Source organism: Coregonus clupeaformis, chromosome 29 (assembly GCF_020615455.1).
Source record: "Coregonus clupeaformis isolate EN_2021a chromosome 29, ASM2061545v1, whole genome shotgun sequence".
NCBI lineage: Eukaryota > Metazoa > Chordata > Actinopteri > Salmoniformes > Salmonidae > Coregonus > Coregonus clupeaformis.
In genome coordinates, this window is record NC_059220.1 from 20,671,577 (window position 1) to 20,689,412 (window position 17,836).

The 17,836-nt window shown below is 44.8% G+C and overlaps 1 protein-coding gene across 1 annotated transcript; it reads left to right on the top strand.

The window, feature by feature from the left end:
- The first annotated feature begins 4,232 nt into the window (after window positions 1–4,232).
- LOC121544819 (tumor necrosis factor alpha-induced protein 2) lies at window positions 4,233–10,127 on the top strand. The gene is made up of 12 exons (XM_041854986.1): window positions 4,233–4,310; window positions 4,789–5,001; window positions 5,261–5,915; window positions 6,014–6,125; window positions 6,322–6,444; window positions 6,611–6,705; window positions 6,840–6,935; window positions 7,035–7,161; window positions 7,362–7,487; window positions 7,593–7,748; window positions 8,197–8,318; window positions 8,555–10,127. The coding sequence occupies exons 2-12, from the start codon at window positions 4,791–4,793 to the stop codon at window positions 8,691–8,693; spliced, it is 1,962 nt and encodes a 653-aa protein (XP_041710920.1). The 5' UTR covers window positions 4,233–4,310; window positions 4,789–4,790; the 3' UTR covers window positions 8,694–10,127.
- Window positions 10,128–17,836: the final 7,709 nt, after the last annotated feature.

Consider the following 17,836-nt stretch of genomic DNA (forward strand, 5'->3'; position numbering starts at 1 on the left):
TAGATCTACTGTTCTCATAGTTCACTGATCATTTGTGAAAGCTCATGAAAGCTCATACTGTAGCTATAATGATAAGCAAATGTATCGTAAAGGCTATCATTATCTTGTAAATAAAGTTTTAGTTGAAATCAAGGCATTATACACATGATGTGCCTGTTTATCATGTGAGCTGCCAGCAGGCCAAACCAGCACATAATATGATCGGGAAAATAGTTATGAGGATGTTGAGCTCCCTGAAAATGACAGACTCCACAGCATCATCAGACCACAGAAGCAAAGCCACGCCTACATGAAAGCCATTAACTTCATATGAAGAAACCAGGTTGCCAAAGAGCAGCTCAACCTCGTTATAAAATGACTTCCTGGTATCCTCCTGACCTGTCTATTGCTATTGCAGAGAACCCCTTGATTCATAGCAACGCGCGCTCATGCAGAATGAAGTTATTAAAGAGGTTGAGGGACGAAGCAGGTCAATTTTCTCAAGTCTAGAACTCAATGACATTACATAACAGAAAATAAATCAAACAACTAAGCTTTCAAAGAGCGCGTTCTCGCGCTAGACCTCATAGGACGCCATTTCACTGACGGTTGCAACGTGGTCTCAGAGCATTTGGTATTATTCTGTACGTAAATCTGAGACACTTCTTTTAGTATGATATGTTATGTTTCGTATTGTATGTATTATATTTGTGGATGTCCATCATCCATTTTGTATGATATGTTACCAATTACAATTCGTACAATATGTTACGAATTTGCTAAACATATGATGTGTTTCTTCAGAGCATTTTCGTATTCTGTATGTAAATCTGAGACACTCCATTTAGTATGACATGTTATGTTAGGTTTTGTATAGTATGTATTAATTTGCGGATGTCCATCATCCATTTCGTATGCTATGTTATGAATTACAATTCCTAGAATATTTTACGAATTTGTAAAAAGTAACAAATGTACATTTAGCAGCATTTGGAAAATACCCATTCATAATTTCTATATGAGCGTCACCTCAAACATATTTGTTGATAACAAATAAAAATATTAGTTAGAAATACTTATTTTAATGAATTAAATCTCAAATTAATAAAGAAAGCATCACCCGGTGACATGAAATTGTCCGCCAAGGTTCTAGCCAAACATCTTGAAACCATTTTACCCAAACTACACTGAACAAAAATATAAACCCAACATTTAAAGTGTGGGTTCCATTTTTCATGAGCTGAATAAAAGATGGCAGAAATTTTCCTTACGCACTAAGAGCTTATTTCTCTCAAATTCTGTGCACAAATTTGTTTACATCCCTGTTAGTGAGCATTTCTCCTTTGCCAAAATAATCCATCCACCTGACAGATGTGGCATATCAAGAAGCTGATTAAACAGCGTGATCATCACACAGGTGCACCTTGTGCTGGGGACAATAAAAGGCCTCTCTACAATGTGCAGTTTTGTCACACAACACAATGCCACGGATGTCTCAAGTTTTAAGGGAGCATACTATTGGCATGCTACTGCAGGAATGTCCACCAGGGCTGTTGCCAGATAATTTAATGTTCATTTCTCTACCAATGTCGTGTTAGAGAATTTGGCAGTATGTCCAACCGGCCTCACAACTGCAAACCACGTGTAACCACGCCAGCCCAGGACCTCCACATCTGGCATCTTCACCTGCGGGATCGTCTAAGACCAGCCACCCGGACAACTGATGATACTGTGGGTTTGCACAACCAAAGAATTTCTGCACAAACTGTCAGAAACTGTCTCAGGAAAGCTCATCTGTGTGCTCGTCGTCCTCACCAGGCTCTTGACCTGACTGCAGTTCGGCGTCGTAACTGACGTCAGTGGGCAAATGCTCACCTTCGATGGCCACTGGCACATTGGAGAAGTGTGCTCTTCACGGATGAATCCCGGTTTCAACTGTACCGGGCAGATGGCAGACAGCGTGTATGGCGTTGTGTGGGCAAGCGGTTTGCTGATGTAAACATTGTGAACAGAGTGCTCCATGGTGGCAGCGGGTTTATGGTATAGGCAGGCATAAGCTACGGACATCGAACACAATTGCATTTTATCAATGGCAATTTGAATGAATAGAGATACCATGATGAGATCCTGAGGCCCATTGTCGTGTCCTTCATCTGCCGCCATCAACTCATGTTTCAGCATGATCATGCATGGCCCCATGTCGCAAGGATCTGTACACAATTCCTGCAAGCTGAAAATGTCCCAGTTCATCCATGGCCTGCATACTCACCAGACATGTCACCCAATCATGTGGATGCGAGGCTCGTATCATTTGGTATTGGGGGCAGCATCCAACTTAGGTGAAAAGAGGTTAATTAAATCATGGCTTGATTGAGCCTGGGGAGGGGAGGAGCCTGTGGTTTTAGAAAGGATGAGGAAAAAGTGGGGGTTAGTGGGTTGCTGAAAAAAGCCCCTTTGAGAGTTTGCAGATGCAGGTGTAAGATTTGCAGAAGAGTCAGCGAGAATATAAGTGTTGTTAGGGGCGGGGTTAGGAACACAGATAGGGTATTAGGATAGCAGGTGTTAACTAATACATGCGTCATTAGAATAAGGATTAAGATATTTAAAAAGGCAGGATTTTTTAGTGGAGAAGAGTCTCTTTGGGCTTGCTAGAAGAACCTGTTGTCTGCTGAAGAAAGATTTTGCTGTAACTTTTTAGCTTAAGATATGTTTCGTTTTTATTCTTAAAGTGTTAAAGTCAAGTTCTACAATAAATCCTTAAGCTTACCTTATTGATATAAGTTTTAAAGTAGCTGTTAGAGTTTTTAGACACCGACTGAGGGACTGATCATCCTGAGGGGGGCGACAAAAACTCTTTATAGTTGTAGAAGGTAAGAAAATGTTTTTCTTGTTATTAAATGCTGTGCTTCTCATGAAATTGTAATAGATACAAAAAATTGCATTGGCAGCCTAATAGGGGTTTATATAAAGGTGATGAAGGTATCTAATCCATGGTTAATTTTTGCTTATCACAATTGCTTGTGTGATTATTGATTTGTGATATTGACTGATTGATTGATTGAACAGGGACTTTTTATGCCTGTTTCTGGAATTTTTAATAAACTTGCTTTATTGTTCTGAAACCCTGTCAAAGAGCCATACAAGGGCATGTCGTTTTACTCTAGGTTTCTGAGATAGACTTGATTGATTGAGGATTTTTAGCATCTGGTTAATTTGTCCATTGTGAACCCGAGTTGCTGGGATAAAATAACCTGAGACCGAACTATAGGTACTGAGTGCATTGGTCAGCGTCGTAAGAGGCGGGATTCTGAGCTAAATCAATCCAGGAAATAGTGTGCTACGGTGGAAGCTCTGGCCTGGACCATCCTGAGAAGGCACCAGGTGGAACGATAGCAAGGCAGCATAGGCACTAGGCTCTGAGGATAGCCCACTTTACTATAAGGCCCTTACTGTTGAGTTTGAGGAACAGTTCCTAGCTGTAAACTAGCTCAGTGGTAAAGCAGAGCGGCATCTATCAGACCTGGGGGATTAATGGCAGGGAATAACTGACCGCTATTGGGTAGGCAGGGTCAAGTTGAGTTGTTAATCTTGCAGAGGTGGTATTTTAGCTTTCACACTCTCCAACAGCACCCTGGAGAGGCACGCTGGGAATGGACAAGCAAAATATGTTTCCCCCCTGCCCTGACAAAGTGGCCACTTATCACAGGGAGGCATCAGCATTCACCTAAAAAACCCATATGCCACTGGTTGAGAGAAACTATCATTGTTTTTGGGCAGAATTATGTGAGGTTTTATGTGTTGCTGTTGCGTCTTAATAATAATAATAAGCCATTTAGCAGACGCTTTTATCCAAAGCGACTTACAGTGATGCGTTCATACATTTTTGTGTATGGGTGGTCCCGGGGATCGAACCCACTACCCTGGTGTTACAAGCGCCGTGCTCTACCAGCTGAGCTACAGAGGACCACACCTGTCTTGGTCAGTTTAACTCAGAAAATGCTGCCCTCGTCAATCTGCAACCATAGGCGGCCTCCTAATCCTGCCTAATGAGCGGGCCGGCCGTGGTTTTATGTAACCATACCAAACATAACATATCATACTAATTTGAGTATCCCGGATTTACGTTTACTATGTTACGTCTAGTCTATGAGACCCGGATTTACGTTTACTATGTTACGTCTAGTCTATGAGACCTGCCATGCGAGCCCATCCTAGCCTGCTGTAGCCTATAAATGGAAGTGCTTTTACTCTATTCAAAAATGACCAGTCCTGTCGGGAGAGTAGATCTATTCCTTTCTGTTCACACTTATTTTTATTTCTGGCTTTAGCAGGTAGGTCTATACTGCATGTTTTCTTTTGCCTCTACATACTGAAAGTTTACTTATGATGTCAAATGTTTTCATTAACAAAATATACTTAGCAATTATATATATGCAGACTGTATGTCTAACCTTTTACCCAATGTTTGTTTAGGGTAGACAGAGATAATGCGAGATAAAAACGCCTTTAAATTGTTAAATATTGTAGCGAATCCGGGGGGTGGCTCAGACTGAGACTCGAACCCTGGTCCAGCGATAGTCAAGCCAATACATTAACCGTTATGCTAAAATGCCCAAACCTCTTGCTGAGGTCGCTAGGTGTTGGGTGAATGTCGCTACAATATTTAATAATGTAGCAGATTGAACGCCATCAGTTTATAACACATTGTATCTGACTCGCGTGTAGCATATCTGTTAAACACCCCTATTGGCATGCCATCTCTGATGCAAATGAAGTAATGTCCATCTGTCTCTGACTGTCTCTCTGTAGCAATGAGGACCCTGCAAACCAGGAAACCTGCAGGAACAGGATCCACTAAGCCAGAATCTCCAGTGGAACACAGTGGAAAGACAACATCAACTGGAAGAAAGTTTAAACATTTTACACTGCCCTCCATCCTAAAACGGAATTCCAAGAGTAACACCAACATCTCTGCTCCAGATGTACCCAACACATCCAGTCTTATGGCCGCCCCCCTCGAGGGTGAGTAAAACTTGCAATGAGTTCTCACCTTCTCTATCTGCCATTGCATCTCTTTTTTTTTAAATCATTATTTTCTTGTCAAAGGTTATCATAAAAATCCCTGATATGGAATTTACATTTTTTTCTCATGACTGTTTATTTGTTTATATCACATCTGTAGTTGGTTCTAACACACATCATACATTCGTATGTACATGTTTTATGGCAGATAGTTTAGACACTGTAAACACTACACTGTTTTTGTTGTCTTTTCCCTCAGAGGTGTTGACTTTTGAGCAGAACCTTAAGAGAAATCGCCTGTCTGCTGCTGGCCAACAGCTGATTGACAGAGAGGAGCGTCTATATGGACAGATCTCAGAAGAAGTAGTTCAGCCGACCACAGAGAGGGAGAATGAGGAGAAAGAGCAGCTCACCAGAGATCGCAAAGCCCTCCTCAGCCACATAGACCTAGCTGTGAAGAGTTCTCTCAGTCCGGACGAAGACAGTCTGGAGGCTCTGAAGTCTGCAGTGAAGGCTATCCTACAGGAGGAGGAGCAGGATAGGCGATGGCTGAAGCAGGATGGTAAACAGCCTACCTGGAGACCCAGTGAGTGTAGACATCACCATGACACTGTCCTCCAGAGGCTGGTGGAGGAGCGTATGGACCATGCCAAATTGCCCCCTGAAGAGAGCAGCAAGCTACGCTCCTCCCTGCAGAGGGACATCTGTGGGAAGGGCAGACGCCTGCAGGAGGACCTGCTGAGGGTGGTGAAGGATGTGAAGGGCTGTTACCCAGAGGACATGGATATCTGCAACCTCTATGGAAAGATTTACCACCAAGCCTTCAGTGCAGGGATGAGAAAGATTGCGGAGTATGGGCTGGGCATGGTTGACTGCTCTTACCTCCTGCATTGGGTGAATGTTGCCTACCCAGGGTGAGTGATGTCTTGTTTGTGTTTGGTTATTCAAATACTATATAAGGATGTTAGGAGATGTGACTGACTAACATAGTGACTCCTGGTTTTTGTCTTAGGATTCTACAAAATCTGGAACTGACCAAGGCGATTAACCCTGAAGCTTTGGGAAAGCTGTTGACTGAAGAGTTAACAACACCACTGGAGAATCAATATCTTACTCTTCAAGAGGTAAATATGATTTAAATAAAAATGTGTCCTGCAAATTGGACCACAGCTTTCTGACCCAGAAAAATATTAGATTTACCCGCCTAGATGTGAATGATTGATTGTGGATCATAAAAAAGTTAGGTTTACAGTAATTAGCCCAAAGATAAATATATCCCTTGTTAGATGATGCATTGTTTTGTTTATGCCCTATTTTCAGACAGAGGTGCAGACATTGATCAACAAAGTGCTGAATGTGGAGGAGCAAGCCTGGAGGGAGGGATCTGTGCCTGAGCTCAGAGACAACTGTTACTTTAGCCCCTTGGCCATCGATGTCATTCAGGTAGACATCATATAGGAAATATTTGGCACCCTCATGCCTTTATCGCTCTTACTATTCAGTTAGTCACAAATTACGTTGTTTATTTCAACAGAGATTAATTTCAAATGGAAAGGTCACTAACTGTCCATCTTTAACCACCTAATTTTCTATTTCTCTGTCCCTTTAGTTTATTAATGCTGCATTCGAATCAGTAGAGACAGTTTTGGGAGACACGTCCAAAGTCCAGATGATTGCGTGCCTGTTGAAGGACTTCTTGAATAGGTAATATAAACTTTTTGCAGGACAGAATTGCATGTTATGAATCATGAAGGAACAATGCATTGTGTTGTATTCTACTCCAAATACTATAAAATCAAGATGATCTATTACTAATGTACCAAATTACACACTTGCAGCTACAAGAAATTCCAGGAGAAAGTTCTCAAAGGAAGCAACAACAGAAACAGCAGAACTGTGATAATGGCCAATCTTTCCTGTGTTGAACAATTTAGGTATGTTTTATTTTCTCTTGATGTGATGTGATGTCCAAATTGATAGGACCACCATGACATAATCTAGTCATCTAATTTGATGGGTATGATTCCACACAGGGACTATATTGTGAAGAAAACAGATATCTTCCCAGTGGATGTAAAAGAATGCTGTCTGTCCATAGTAGCTGATATGAAAAACTGTGGCTACACATCTTTAAAAAGCCCCATACACAAGGACCTCAAGGTATTGCTGACTTACACAACTCATATCCAAACTTTGTGAAAAGTTTGACTTTGCATCTGAGCAAAGGAAGTAATATAAAGTGGAATGTACCTACTAGCCTGTCATTGGTCTTGATATTGATCTGTTGTCTATCTGCCTCCTCCTCTCTACACACACACACATAAACAAACACACACTCAAACACACAAACACACACACAGTCTCAGTACAGCAGTCTGGGAACGCCCATATGGTTGGAGAAGAAGACACAGGTGTGTGAGAAGCTGTTTGAAGGAATTAACAAACACACCCAGGACCTTAGGGGCTTGAATGACTCCTGCCATCAGGTAAATTGATTGACAGATCGATTGAGAGATGGAATGGCTGATTGATTGATTGATAGATTGAGAAGTTGATTGATTGATTGATTGAATGGTTGGATGGTTATGCAGGAGCTGCTGGGCCAGCTGCACTTGGAGGTGACAGTGGAGTACGTGAGGAGGCTACTGAAGAGGAAGATCAAGCTGAGAGACAAAGAGATACAGGAGCAGGCGGCCAGGTCTGTGTGTGAGGATGGCCAGAGACTAAACAAACTGTTCACTGAAGCGGTGAGAATACACACACACACATACACACAGTCTTGTACAGCTAACCTTGTGGGGACACACAATTCAGTCCCATTCAAAATCCTATTTTCCCTAACCCCTAACCCTAAAACTAACCCGTACTCTTACCCTAACCCAAACCATAACCCTAACCCTAACCTTAACCCAAAAACCTAGCCTTAACCCTAACCCTAGCTCCTAACCCTAAAACTAACCCTAGCTCCTAACCCTAACCCTTAACGTAATTCTAACCCTAACATTCATTCTAACCTTAACCCTAAACCCCCTAGAAATAGCATTTGACCTCGTGGGGACTAACAAAATGTCCCCAGTTGGTCAAATGTTTGTTTGTTTACAATTCTTGTGGGGACTTGTGGTCCCCTCAAGAATAGTTAAACACGTCCACACACACACACACACACTGGAGATAACATTGTGACTGTTTTCACAGGGTTCCAAGGAGGAGTGGCTGAGTGACATTCTGCCCAGGATTGCTGAAGTGCTGAAACTCCAAGACATTTCCTCCATACAGCTGGAGATAGTGACTCTGAGTCAAGCTTACCCTGACCTCAGGTTGAACTTTCATACTTCTTACTCACATAACTGTTATTACATAATACTGTAGCTATGTGATTTTGTATCTCCTTTGCATACTATGTAGTGATGGCTTATATTGATTCAGAAATAATTCAGGTTATAATGCTAAATTCAGTTGAAGTTCATTGCACAAGGCCAATAACACACTGCAGATGATTCTGTGTTTGCATTGAACAACCGATGAGCTCAACCTTTTCCCCTTTGACCCACAGTGACGTCCAGGTGACCGCCCTGCTTAGCCTCAAGTCCAACCTTTCTGCCTCGGCTGTGAAGAGGGTGAAGAAGACCCTCCTGGACATCCAGGACACCACCAGCTCCCAGGGTGGCCCATCCTTTTTCTCCAAGGTATAGGGTTTCCACTAGTTACCACTAGCTTTTTGGTCTTAATTTAAGGTTAGGGTTAGGCATAAGGTTAGCAGTGTGGTTAAGGTTAAGGTTAGAGGTTTAAAATCATATTTTAAGAAGATAAATTGTAGGTGACTTTGTGTCTGTGATAACAAGTGATGACCAAAGTACAGGCCAAATGATTGTTGAACACTCTTAATGAGTCAAGTCTGCAGTGTTAACCATCCAATGATAAGCCATTCTACTGTAATGTATGAGATTGTTGCAAAATAGCCTGTCTTTTGTTGTATATGGGCATTCTTAAAGGGACTTATTTCACATTGCTGTACCTTATGAGCTTTTGAGGGTGCTGTGAAAAGTAGACATTTGTTATATTGTATAATACAGTTATTTTAGGTTATTGCAGTTTTTTCCTCCATGAGAATAATGTGTTCTTATAGCTTCTTATAGATTTGTATGTTGTATTTTGCATGTTGAATTATTTATGTTACAAAAAGGACTATGCATCATGTCTGTAAGGCACCTCTGTGTAGTTGTCCGTCATTTCTTCTTCATGGATTCGAGAAGTACGAGTTTATTGAGTGTTTCCGGCCTTACTCAAGGATTTCCCTCAAATTGGTTAGTCAACGATTCTAAGTCATTGTTACAATTTTGTCAACGACAAGGGGAAGTATACACACTAAGTACCTGTCTATCCGATCGTGATTTGTTTTGTGTATCAGTTCTAGGTAAATGCTGACTTTACCAGTAAGCTGTCTATTACATTGGAAAGAGGAAGGAAACAGCATTAACAGGACAGGCTGCCAGTTCTTCCAGGTTAATGTCTCTAACTCCCCTGGAAGACTGTCAGTGTTTTGATAATATGTTGTGATAAGGATTTAAGGGGAAACACCAGACCTTGATGATATTCTCCTCTGGGATATTATTGAGGAAGCATGTACAGAATTAACAGCATTGTTAACAGGATAATTGTTTTTCAAGTGAGTCAGGCTGCCAGTTCTTCCAGGTTAATGTCTCTAGCTCCCCTGGAAGACTGTCAGTGTTTTGATAATAGGTTGTGATAAGGATTTAAGGGGAAACACCGTATCTTAATGATAATATCCCCTGGGATTCTATTGAGGAAGCATGTAGTTGAAAAATATAAGTGAAATACCATCCTACGTCTCTAATGGGGCCATCCAAAACGCATTCAAATTGAGTTACTGATTACTGTATGTGTTGTGAATTACTATACGTTTTGGAATTTACAATATTAGAGTACTACTCCCACAAGCCAAGCAGACTGTTTTGGGCTTCTTCTTCTCAGGGGAAGAGCAATGACCAATAGCCTTAGTGCCTATCTCCATCTACAGGGCATTATGGTGCTACACTCACCCGTATTTGGGGATTTTCTCCCATTCAGCTCTGGCTGGGCCACTCAAGGACATTCAGAGACATGTCCCGCAGGCTTGGTTTTTGCTCTGACATACATTTACATTTTAGTCATTTAGCAGACGCTCTTATCCAGAGCGACTTACAGGAGCAATTAGGGTTAAGTACCTTGCTCAAGGGCACATCGACAGATTTTTCACCTAGTCAGCTCGGGGATTAGAACCAGCAACCTTTCGGTTACTGGCACAACGCTCTTAACCACTAAGCTACCTGCCGCCCCACTGCCAACATGCACTGCCAACAGGTGTGTGCCTTTCCAAATCATGTCCAATCAATTGAATTTACCACAGGTGGACTCCAAGTTGTAGAAACATCTCAAGGATGATCAATGGAAACAGGATGCATCTGAGCTCAATTTTGAGTCTCATAGCAAAGGGTCTGAATACTTATGTAAATAAGGTATTTCTGTTTTTTATTTGTAATACATTTGCTAAAATTTCTACAAACCTGTTTTCGGTTTGTCGTCATGGGGTTTTGTGTGTAGATTGATGAGGATTTTTTATTTATTTAATCCATTTTAGAATAAGGCTGTAACGTAACAAAATGTGGAAAAAGTCAAGGGGTCTGAATACATTCTGAATGCACTGTATCTCCCTGTGGCACCTCCACAGTAGCTTCATGTCTCTCTTGAGGAACATCATGACTAACCCTCAAAGCTTCTGCAAGGACACTGAGCAACAACTGTCCCTTCTCCTGACCCCCCTGATCGCCCAACTCCTGATGGTTGTTAAAGGCATTCTCCATGGAGGGAATCCCATATCCCACATTACCTGTTTGGTCTTCTTCTGTGAACAAAACCAATAATGTAATGCATTGAATTAATACAGAACTCACATTTTTAACAGCTCTCAAACAAAAAAGAATTATCATTACTATACCATACATGTATTCTATGTTTATTCTATATAAATTGAATACTGTTTGTTTTGGTCATGCTACATTACATTAAAATATCTAATTGATCCCAAGAAATGTAGACATATCTTCTTGCTTTTGGAACAAACATGATGAATGACAAACAATAGATAGGCAATAATAATAATCTGGATCTTGTTGTGGAAAATAACCACTATACTTTATTACAAATAAGGTCTTACAGAGTTTTTGTTGCATCAAGAAATTACTTTATTAAAGTTTCAACAAAGCCGATACCAGTCTGCAGAGTGGCACCCCGTTCCCTCTCCCTCACGTCACATTATATACCATCATCCCCAACTCTTCTAGCTCTAAATCCCTCCCTCTTCAGTTTCCCGCTCTTTATCACTCCACGCCCACTTCCTTTGTCTCTGAGGGCGGCTAAACCTAACATACACAAACCTCACCCCATCATGCTGTAATCAATCAAGAAGATACCAAGGAGACAAAGGTCTAGCTCAAACTCCATTCAACCCTGGTGCCGCTCCCTTCACTGTGTTTGAAGAGAGAGACAAAAGGCCACAAGCTAGTTTCAGTCTCTCATCACATAAGACAGCCATGGATTTAAGTAAGAGCAAGCAATTTGACCCTAGGGCAGATTCCCTCTCTACTCACCCACACAGTGAAATTAAATGACCCAATACAATTCCTGGCCCAGTAACAAAGAATTCTACCTTTATGCTCTTGATTAACCCAGTTCTACCTCATAGTCCATTAAACTCTACAGTTCATTAATAATAATTCACCACAATCTCACCATCTGCAGGTAGTGTACTGTTCCTCATCAGAGGACTCTCGTTCTCCCTCCCCAATTACTTTTTCTGGTCATCAAGATGAATGGTTCTCTTTTGGGTTGATTGCCTGACACACCGTTTGCCACAAAAGGTACCAGTGCTGAACTCAACTGGTCCTCAGTCAGAATCCAAGTAAGTGGATATTATAATGTAATTTCTTGAGGGGATGGAGCAGGTGTATGTACAGTAGTACAGATGAGGATACTGTAAATCACAGTTTGTCAACCAACCACCAATGTCCATACAATAGACTGTCTGCCGAACTACAATTAATTTGCATTTTATTGCATGACAAAAGTATTTGATCACCTACCAACCAGTAAGAATTCCGGCTCTCACAGACCTGTTAGTTTTTCTTTAAGAAGCCCTCCTGTTCTCCACTCATTACCTGTATTAACTGCACCTGTTTGAACTCGTTACCTGTATAAAAGACACCTGTCCACACACTCAATCAAACAGACTCCAACCTCTCCACAATGGCCAAGACCAGAGAGCTGTGTAAGGACATCAGGGATAAAATGATAGACCTGCACAAGGCTGGGATGGGCTACAGGACAATAGGCAAGCAGCTTGGTGAGAAGGCAACAACTGTTGGCGCAATTATTAGAAAATGGAAGAAGTTCAAGATGACGGTCAATCAGCCTCGGTCTGGGGCTCCATGCAAGATCTCACCTTGTGGGGCATCAATGATCATGAGGAAGGTGAGGGATCAGCCTAGAACTACACTGCAGGACCTGGTCAATGACCTGAAGAGAGCTGGGACCACAGTCTCAAAGAAAACCATTAGTAACACACTACGCCGTCATGGATTAAAATCCTGCAGCGCACTCAAGGTCCCCCTGCTCAAGCCAGCGCATGTCCAGGCCCATCTGAAGTTTGCCAATGACCATCTGGATGATCCAGAGGAGGAATGGGAGAACGTCATGTGGTCTGATGAGACAAAAATAGAGCTTTTTGGTCTAAACTCCACTTGCCGTGTTTGGAGGAAGAAGAAGGATGAGTACAACCCCAAGAACACCATCCCAACCGTGAAGCATGGAGGTGGAAACATCATTCTTTGGGGAGGCTTTTCTGCAAAGGGGACAGGACGACTGCACCGTATTGAGGGGAGGATGGATGGGGCCATGTATCGCGAGATCTTGGCCAACAACCTCCTTCCCTCAGTAAGAGCATTGAAGATGGGTCGTGGCTGGGTCTTCCAGCATGACAACGACCTGAAACACACAGCCAGGGCAACTAAGGAGTGGCTCCGTAAGAAGCATCTCAAGGTCCTGGAGTGGCCTAGCCAGTCTCCAGACCTGAACCCAATAGAAAATCTTTGGATGGAGCTGAAAGTACGTATTGCCCAGCGACAGCCCCGAAACATGAAGGATCTGGAGAAGGTCTGTATGGAGGAGTGGGCCAAAATCCCTGCTGCAGTGTGTGCAAACCTGGTCAAGACCTACAGGAAACGTATGATCTCTGTAATTGCAAACAAAGGTTTCTGTACCAAATATTAAGTTCTGCTTTTCTGATGTATCAAATAATTATGTCATGCAATAAAATGCAAATTAATTACTTAAAAATCATACAATGTACTCAACCCCCCTCCTCCATAATCCATCATAAAATCAGATACCCCATGGCTGTTATATCCCTGAGCCCAGCTCAAGAAAGGACCTGATTTACGAGTGCACATACAGTTACAGCTGATTGAGAAAGCATGCAGATTGAGCAGAATTTGACAACAGTATTCTATTTTCTTGTCGCAAAAGCATCTGTCCATTTAGAAAATGTATCGACAATTACCTAAATATATTAATATCCCTTATATTTCGGCATATGCGTAAAATCAATTTGTAATTGCTGAAATGGACCCTCAGGTTTTGGTAAATGTTCCCTTTTAGCTGGATAGCACAAATTAAACATCTTTGTATAAATTGTCTAACTTGTTTCTGTTATGTATGGTACGACGTGCTGTACGTCGTACTGTACGTTGTTATGGTTTACGACAGTGTGCTGCGTTACGGATGAATGGGTTGTCAGAATGCGTGGCACATGTCATTAAACGACAGAGTGATGTTCAATGTGAAACTGTGCAGATGTCCGTTCTTCTACAACTAGGCTAGATATAACATTGGCGACGAAGATGGCTGAATTCAGTTTACCACCGCCAGCACCATTCCTCGCCGTGCCTGGCGAACCTCCAGTCCCGTGGAATAACTGGCTTGATAGTTTTAACACTTATCTAGAAGCTATGGACTTTTCTACAATCTCCGACAAGCGGAGGACAGCACTGCTCCGTCACTGCCTTGGTACAGAGGGACAGAGGATTTTCAGAGCGCTTGGATCGGCTCCTACATTCACTGCTGCAGTCAGCCTCTTACGGAACCACTTCGCCGGGAAAGAGCGAGTGCTCCTCCGACGCTACCGGCTACGGAAGAGACACCAACAGCCGGGTGAGTCCATTCAAAGCTACGTGGCTAATCTGAGGGATTTGGCTAGCTCTTGTAACTACGGGACACTTCAGGACGAGATCATCAGGGATCAGTTGATAGAGGGGACGTTATGTGAAAAGACAAGGGAGAAACTGCTTTTGGAATCGGATAATTTACAACTAGATGGAGCTATTAAAATAGCACTCCAGGTTGAAGCGGCGTTGGAATGCTCTTCTATGCTAACAGACAGCTCTGCAGCATACACTCGGCCCCCAGCCATTCTCACACAGCAGCTTCAGCCCGAGCAGGCTCACTACAACGATCACGCCGCTGCGCACGCCCTCCCGCGTCGATAGCTGCATGGACACAGACACCGACATGCCCGTGCAGCAGGCACACAGACAAACAAACAGAAGTAGCTGTGGCAACTGTGGGGCTAGCTCTCACAATTCAAGGGCTTCAAACTGCCCAGCCCGTGGGAAAAATATGCAAGAACTGTTCAAAATACAATCACTTTGCGAAAGTGTGTCGTTCTGCCCCTGCTACTAGCTCCACCCAGAACAGGCCCTTCGTTTCATCTCACTCTCAACATGAACACACTGAAATCCGAACCGTCTCCACCAACCATGTGTCATTCAGGACATGCACTGTGCAGCTGGGTGAGGTGGGTTTGCCTTTGCTGCTGGATACTGGCGCTGCGGTGTCGTTGCTCAACCTTGCCACTTACTACAAGTTTTTCAGTCACCTACCACTCCAACAGCCCTCCACTGCCCTGTGTGGGTACGGTAGATCTAAGATAGACATTGTAGGCACCCTCCAGGTCCCAGTACACTACGGCACCAAACATCTGCCATCATTCACATTTCATGTTGCAAAGCGGGGTGCCAACCTCCTGGGCCTCGACCTCTTCACAGGCTTGGGATTCACACTGAGAGATGACAGTGGGTCAGCTATCTACCAGGTTACCTGCACATGGCAACAGAACTGGCCGACTCTGTTTGATGGACTGGGCTGCCTCACAGCCTTTACTCACAGGCCCCTAGTGAATCCGGGAAGTGACCCCAGTCATGCAGCCCCTGCGGCGCATTCCCTTTGCACTGCGTGATGACGTCACAAAAAGATCTCCAGTCACAGTTGGATGCAGGCATCATTGAGCCAGTCAACGCTGCCCCCTGGATTTCAAACTTGGTCATTGCAACCAAAAAGTCAGGTGGAATCCGGACCTGTGTGGATCTCCGTGCTGTGAACAAGGCCGTTGTCCCGGATAAGTACCCCTTGCCTACAGCTGAGGAGCTGACCGCACAATTCCATGGCTCCACGATCTTCACGAAGCTCGACCTTCGTCAGGGTTATCTTCAGGTACCCCTCCATGCAGCTAGCAGAGACCTCACGGCCTTTGTCACACATGCTGGCGTGTTCAGATATACACGCATGCCTTTTGGACTTAGCTCCGCCCCCAGCTGCTTCCAGAAGGTGATGAGCACCATCCTCGCTGGAATACCTGGGGTGGCGGTCTATCTGGATGACATCGTGGTCCACGGCCCTGACCTCCACATCCATGATTATCGACTCCACAGAGTATTCAGTGCTCTACTGCGGAACAACCTGACCCTGAACGGTGGAAAGTGCACCTTTGCAGCTCCAGCCGTCGAAGTTTGTGGGCTTCCGCCTGTCGGCCAAAGGCATTGCCCCACTCATGTCGAACATTGAAGCCGTCCACCGGATCCCGGAACCGACCTCAGCCTCTCAGGTGGCCTCATTCTTGGGCATGACAGCTTACTACCTCCGGTTTCTGCCCCACTACTCTCAGACCACAGCGCCCCTTCGCCAGCTCCTCAAGAAGGATGAGCCATGGGCCTGGACGGCAGCCTGCTCAGACGCGGTCCGCTCACTGAAGAGCCAGCTCACCACAGCCCCAGTCTTGGCTCACTTTGACCCCGTCTGCCACACCATTGTCACATGTGACGCCTCAGCTGGAGCACTAGGAGCTGTCCTCTCACAGCTGCAGAATGGCATTGAGAGGCCCGTCGCCCTCGCCTCAAGGGCCCTGAGCCCCACAGAACAACGGTACTCTGTGGGCGAACGAGAAGCACTGGCCTGTGTCTGGGCGTGCGAAAGGTGGCACCTCTACCTATATGGCCGTCTGTTCACACTCCGAACCGACCACCAGTCCCTCACAACGCTACTGTCAGCATCAGGAACTGGCCACAAGCCACTTCGGCTGCACAGATGGGCCGACCGCCTCAGACAGTATGACTATCAGCTGAAGTTCACTCCGGGAGGGATAACGTGGTGGCAGACCTCCTCTCACGCTCCTTTGACGCTCCTACTCCGACCGTCTTGCCAGACGACAACGAAACAGAGCTTGTACAAATGCTCTACGCTCCTCTTCAGTCAGTCGTCTCACTGGAGGAGCTGAAGCAAGCATCGGAACAGCATCCCACATTGTCTACCCTGCGCACCTACATACGCACTGGATGGCCAGCACATGTGCCGGAAGAGCTGGCGACTTTCGCCAGAGTGAAGCACGAACTTTCTTGCTGGGAAGAAGTCTGTGTCTCTCGAGGGTTTTGCACTGTGGTCCCGAGTGGCCTGCGTGCGCGTGTTCTATCCATGGCGCACGAGGGTCACTTGGGCATAGTCAAGGTCAAACAGCGATGTCGAGACCTTGTGTGGTGGCCAGGCATCGACCACGACATTGAAGCCCTGGTCAGGGATTGTGCTGCATGCCTCCTCAGTGGGAAAACAGGACAGTCCGCCCCACCCCCCTGCAGCCTCTCGCATGGCCGTCCCACCCCTGGGAGCACATCCAACTGGACATCTGTGGCGAGATCCATGGACACACAGTCCCTCACCATCAGCGCTTCCTGGTGGTGGTGTATGACCTCCACTCTAAGTGGCCAGAAGTGGTTCCTGTCGGAACTGTCACAGCACAGGCCATCGTGGACATCCTAGACAGCCTGTTCACAAGGTGGGGCCTACCCCTCACCCTTACCACGGACAATGGGCCCCAGCTAACCTCTGCCGAAGTTCTCCTCATATCTCAGCAACAAGGGAATCAAACACATCCGCACGGCCTACTACAACCCACAAGCTAACGGAGGGGTGGAACGCTTCAACCAAACGCTGAAGAACGGCATCAGAGCGCACCTGGTCCAGGGGTGCACGTTCCAAACTGCTTTGAATCAAACGCTAATGCACTACAGAGCAAGCAAACACACAACAACACAGGTCTCCCCGGCATCCCTCATGCTAGGTCGTGAGATGGAACTGCCACTGGACAGACTCAGAACACAGAGAGTAGCAGAACCGGCGACTAGGCGCACCCAAGAACAGCAGGCAGTGACCAGGCACCAAAGAGCAATGAAACAGCGTTTTGACAAGGCACACAGGGTGAAGAAGTCGATAATTCAAGTGTCAGACTGGGTCCGAGCCCGACGGCCTCAGCGGTGCAACAAAATGGCCTCATTCTGGTCGGGACCCCTTGCAGGTCAGTCGACAACTGGGGCCCGCCACATTCATGATGAGCAATGGATCACGCTGGCACGCCAGCCGCCTCAGAAAAGTCCCTGCCCCTCAAGGAACACGAAGG

Coding starts and splice junctions, on each gene's coding strand:
- LOC121544819 (XM_041854986.1), top strand. CDS start 4,791: ATGAGGACCCTGCAAACCAGGAAACCTGCAGGAACAGGATCCACTAAG. Junction 5,916..6,013: donor GTGAATGTTGCCTACCCAGG/GTGAGTGATGTC, acceptor TTTTTGTCTTAG/GATTCTACAAAATCTGGAAC. Junction 6,445..6,610: donor TGGCCATCGATGTCATTCAG/GTAGACATCATA, acceptor CTGTCCCTTTAG/TTTATTAATGCTGCATTCGA.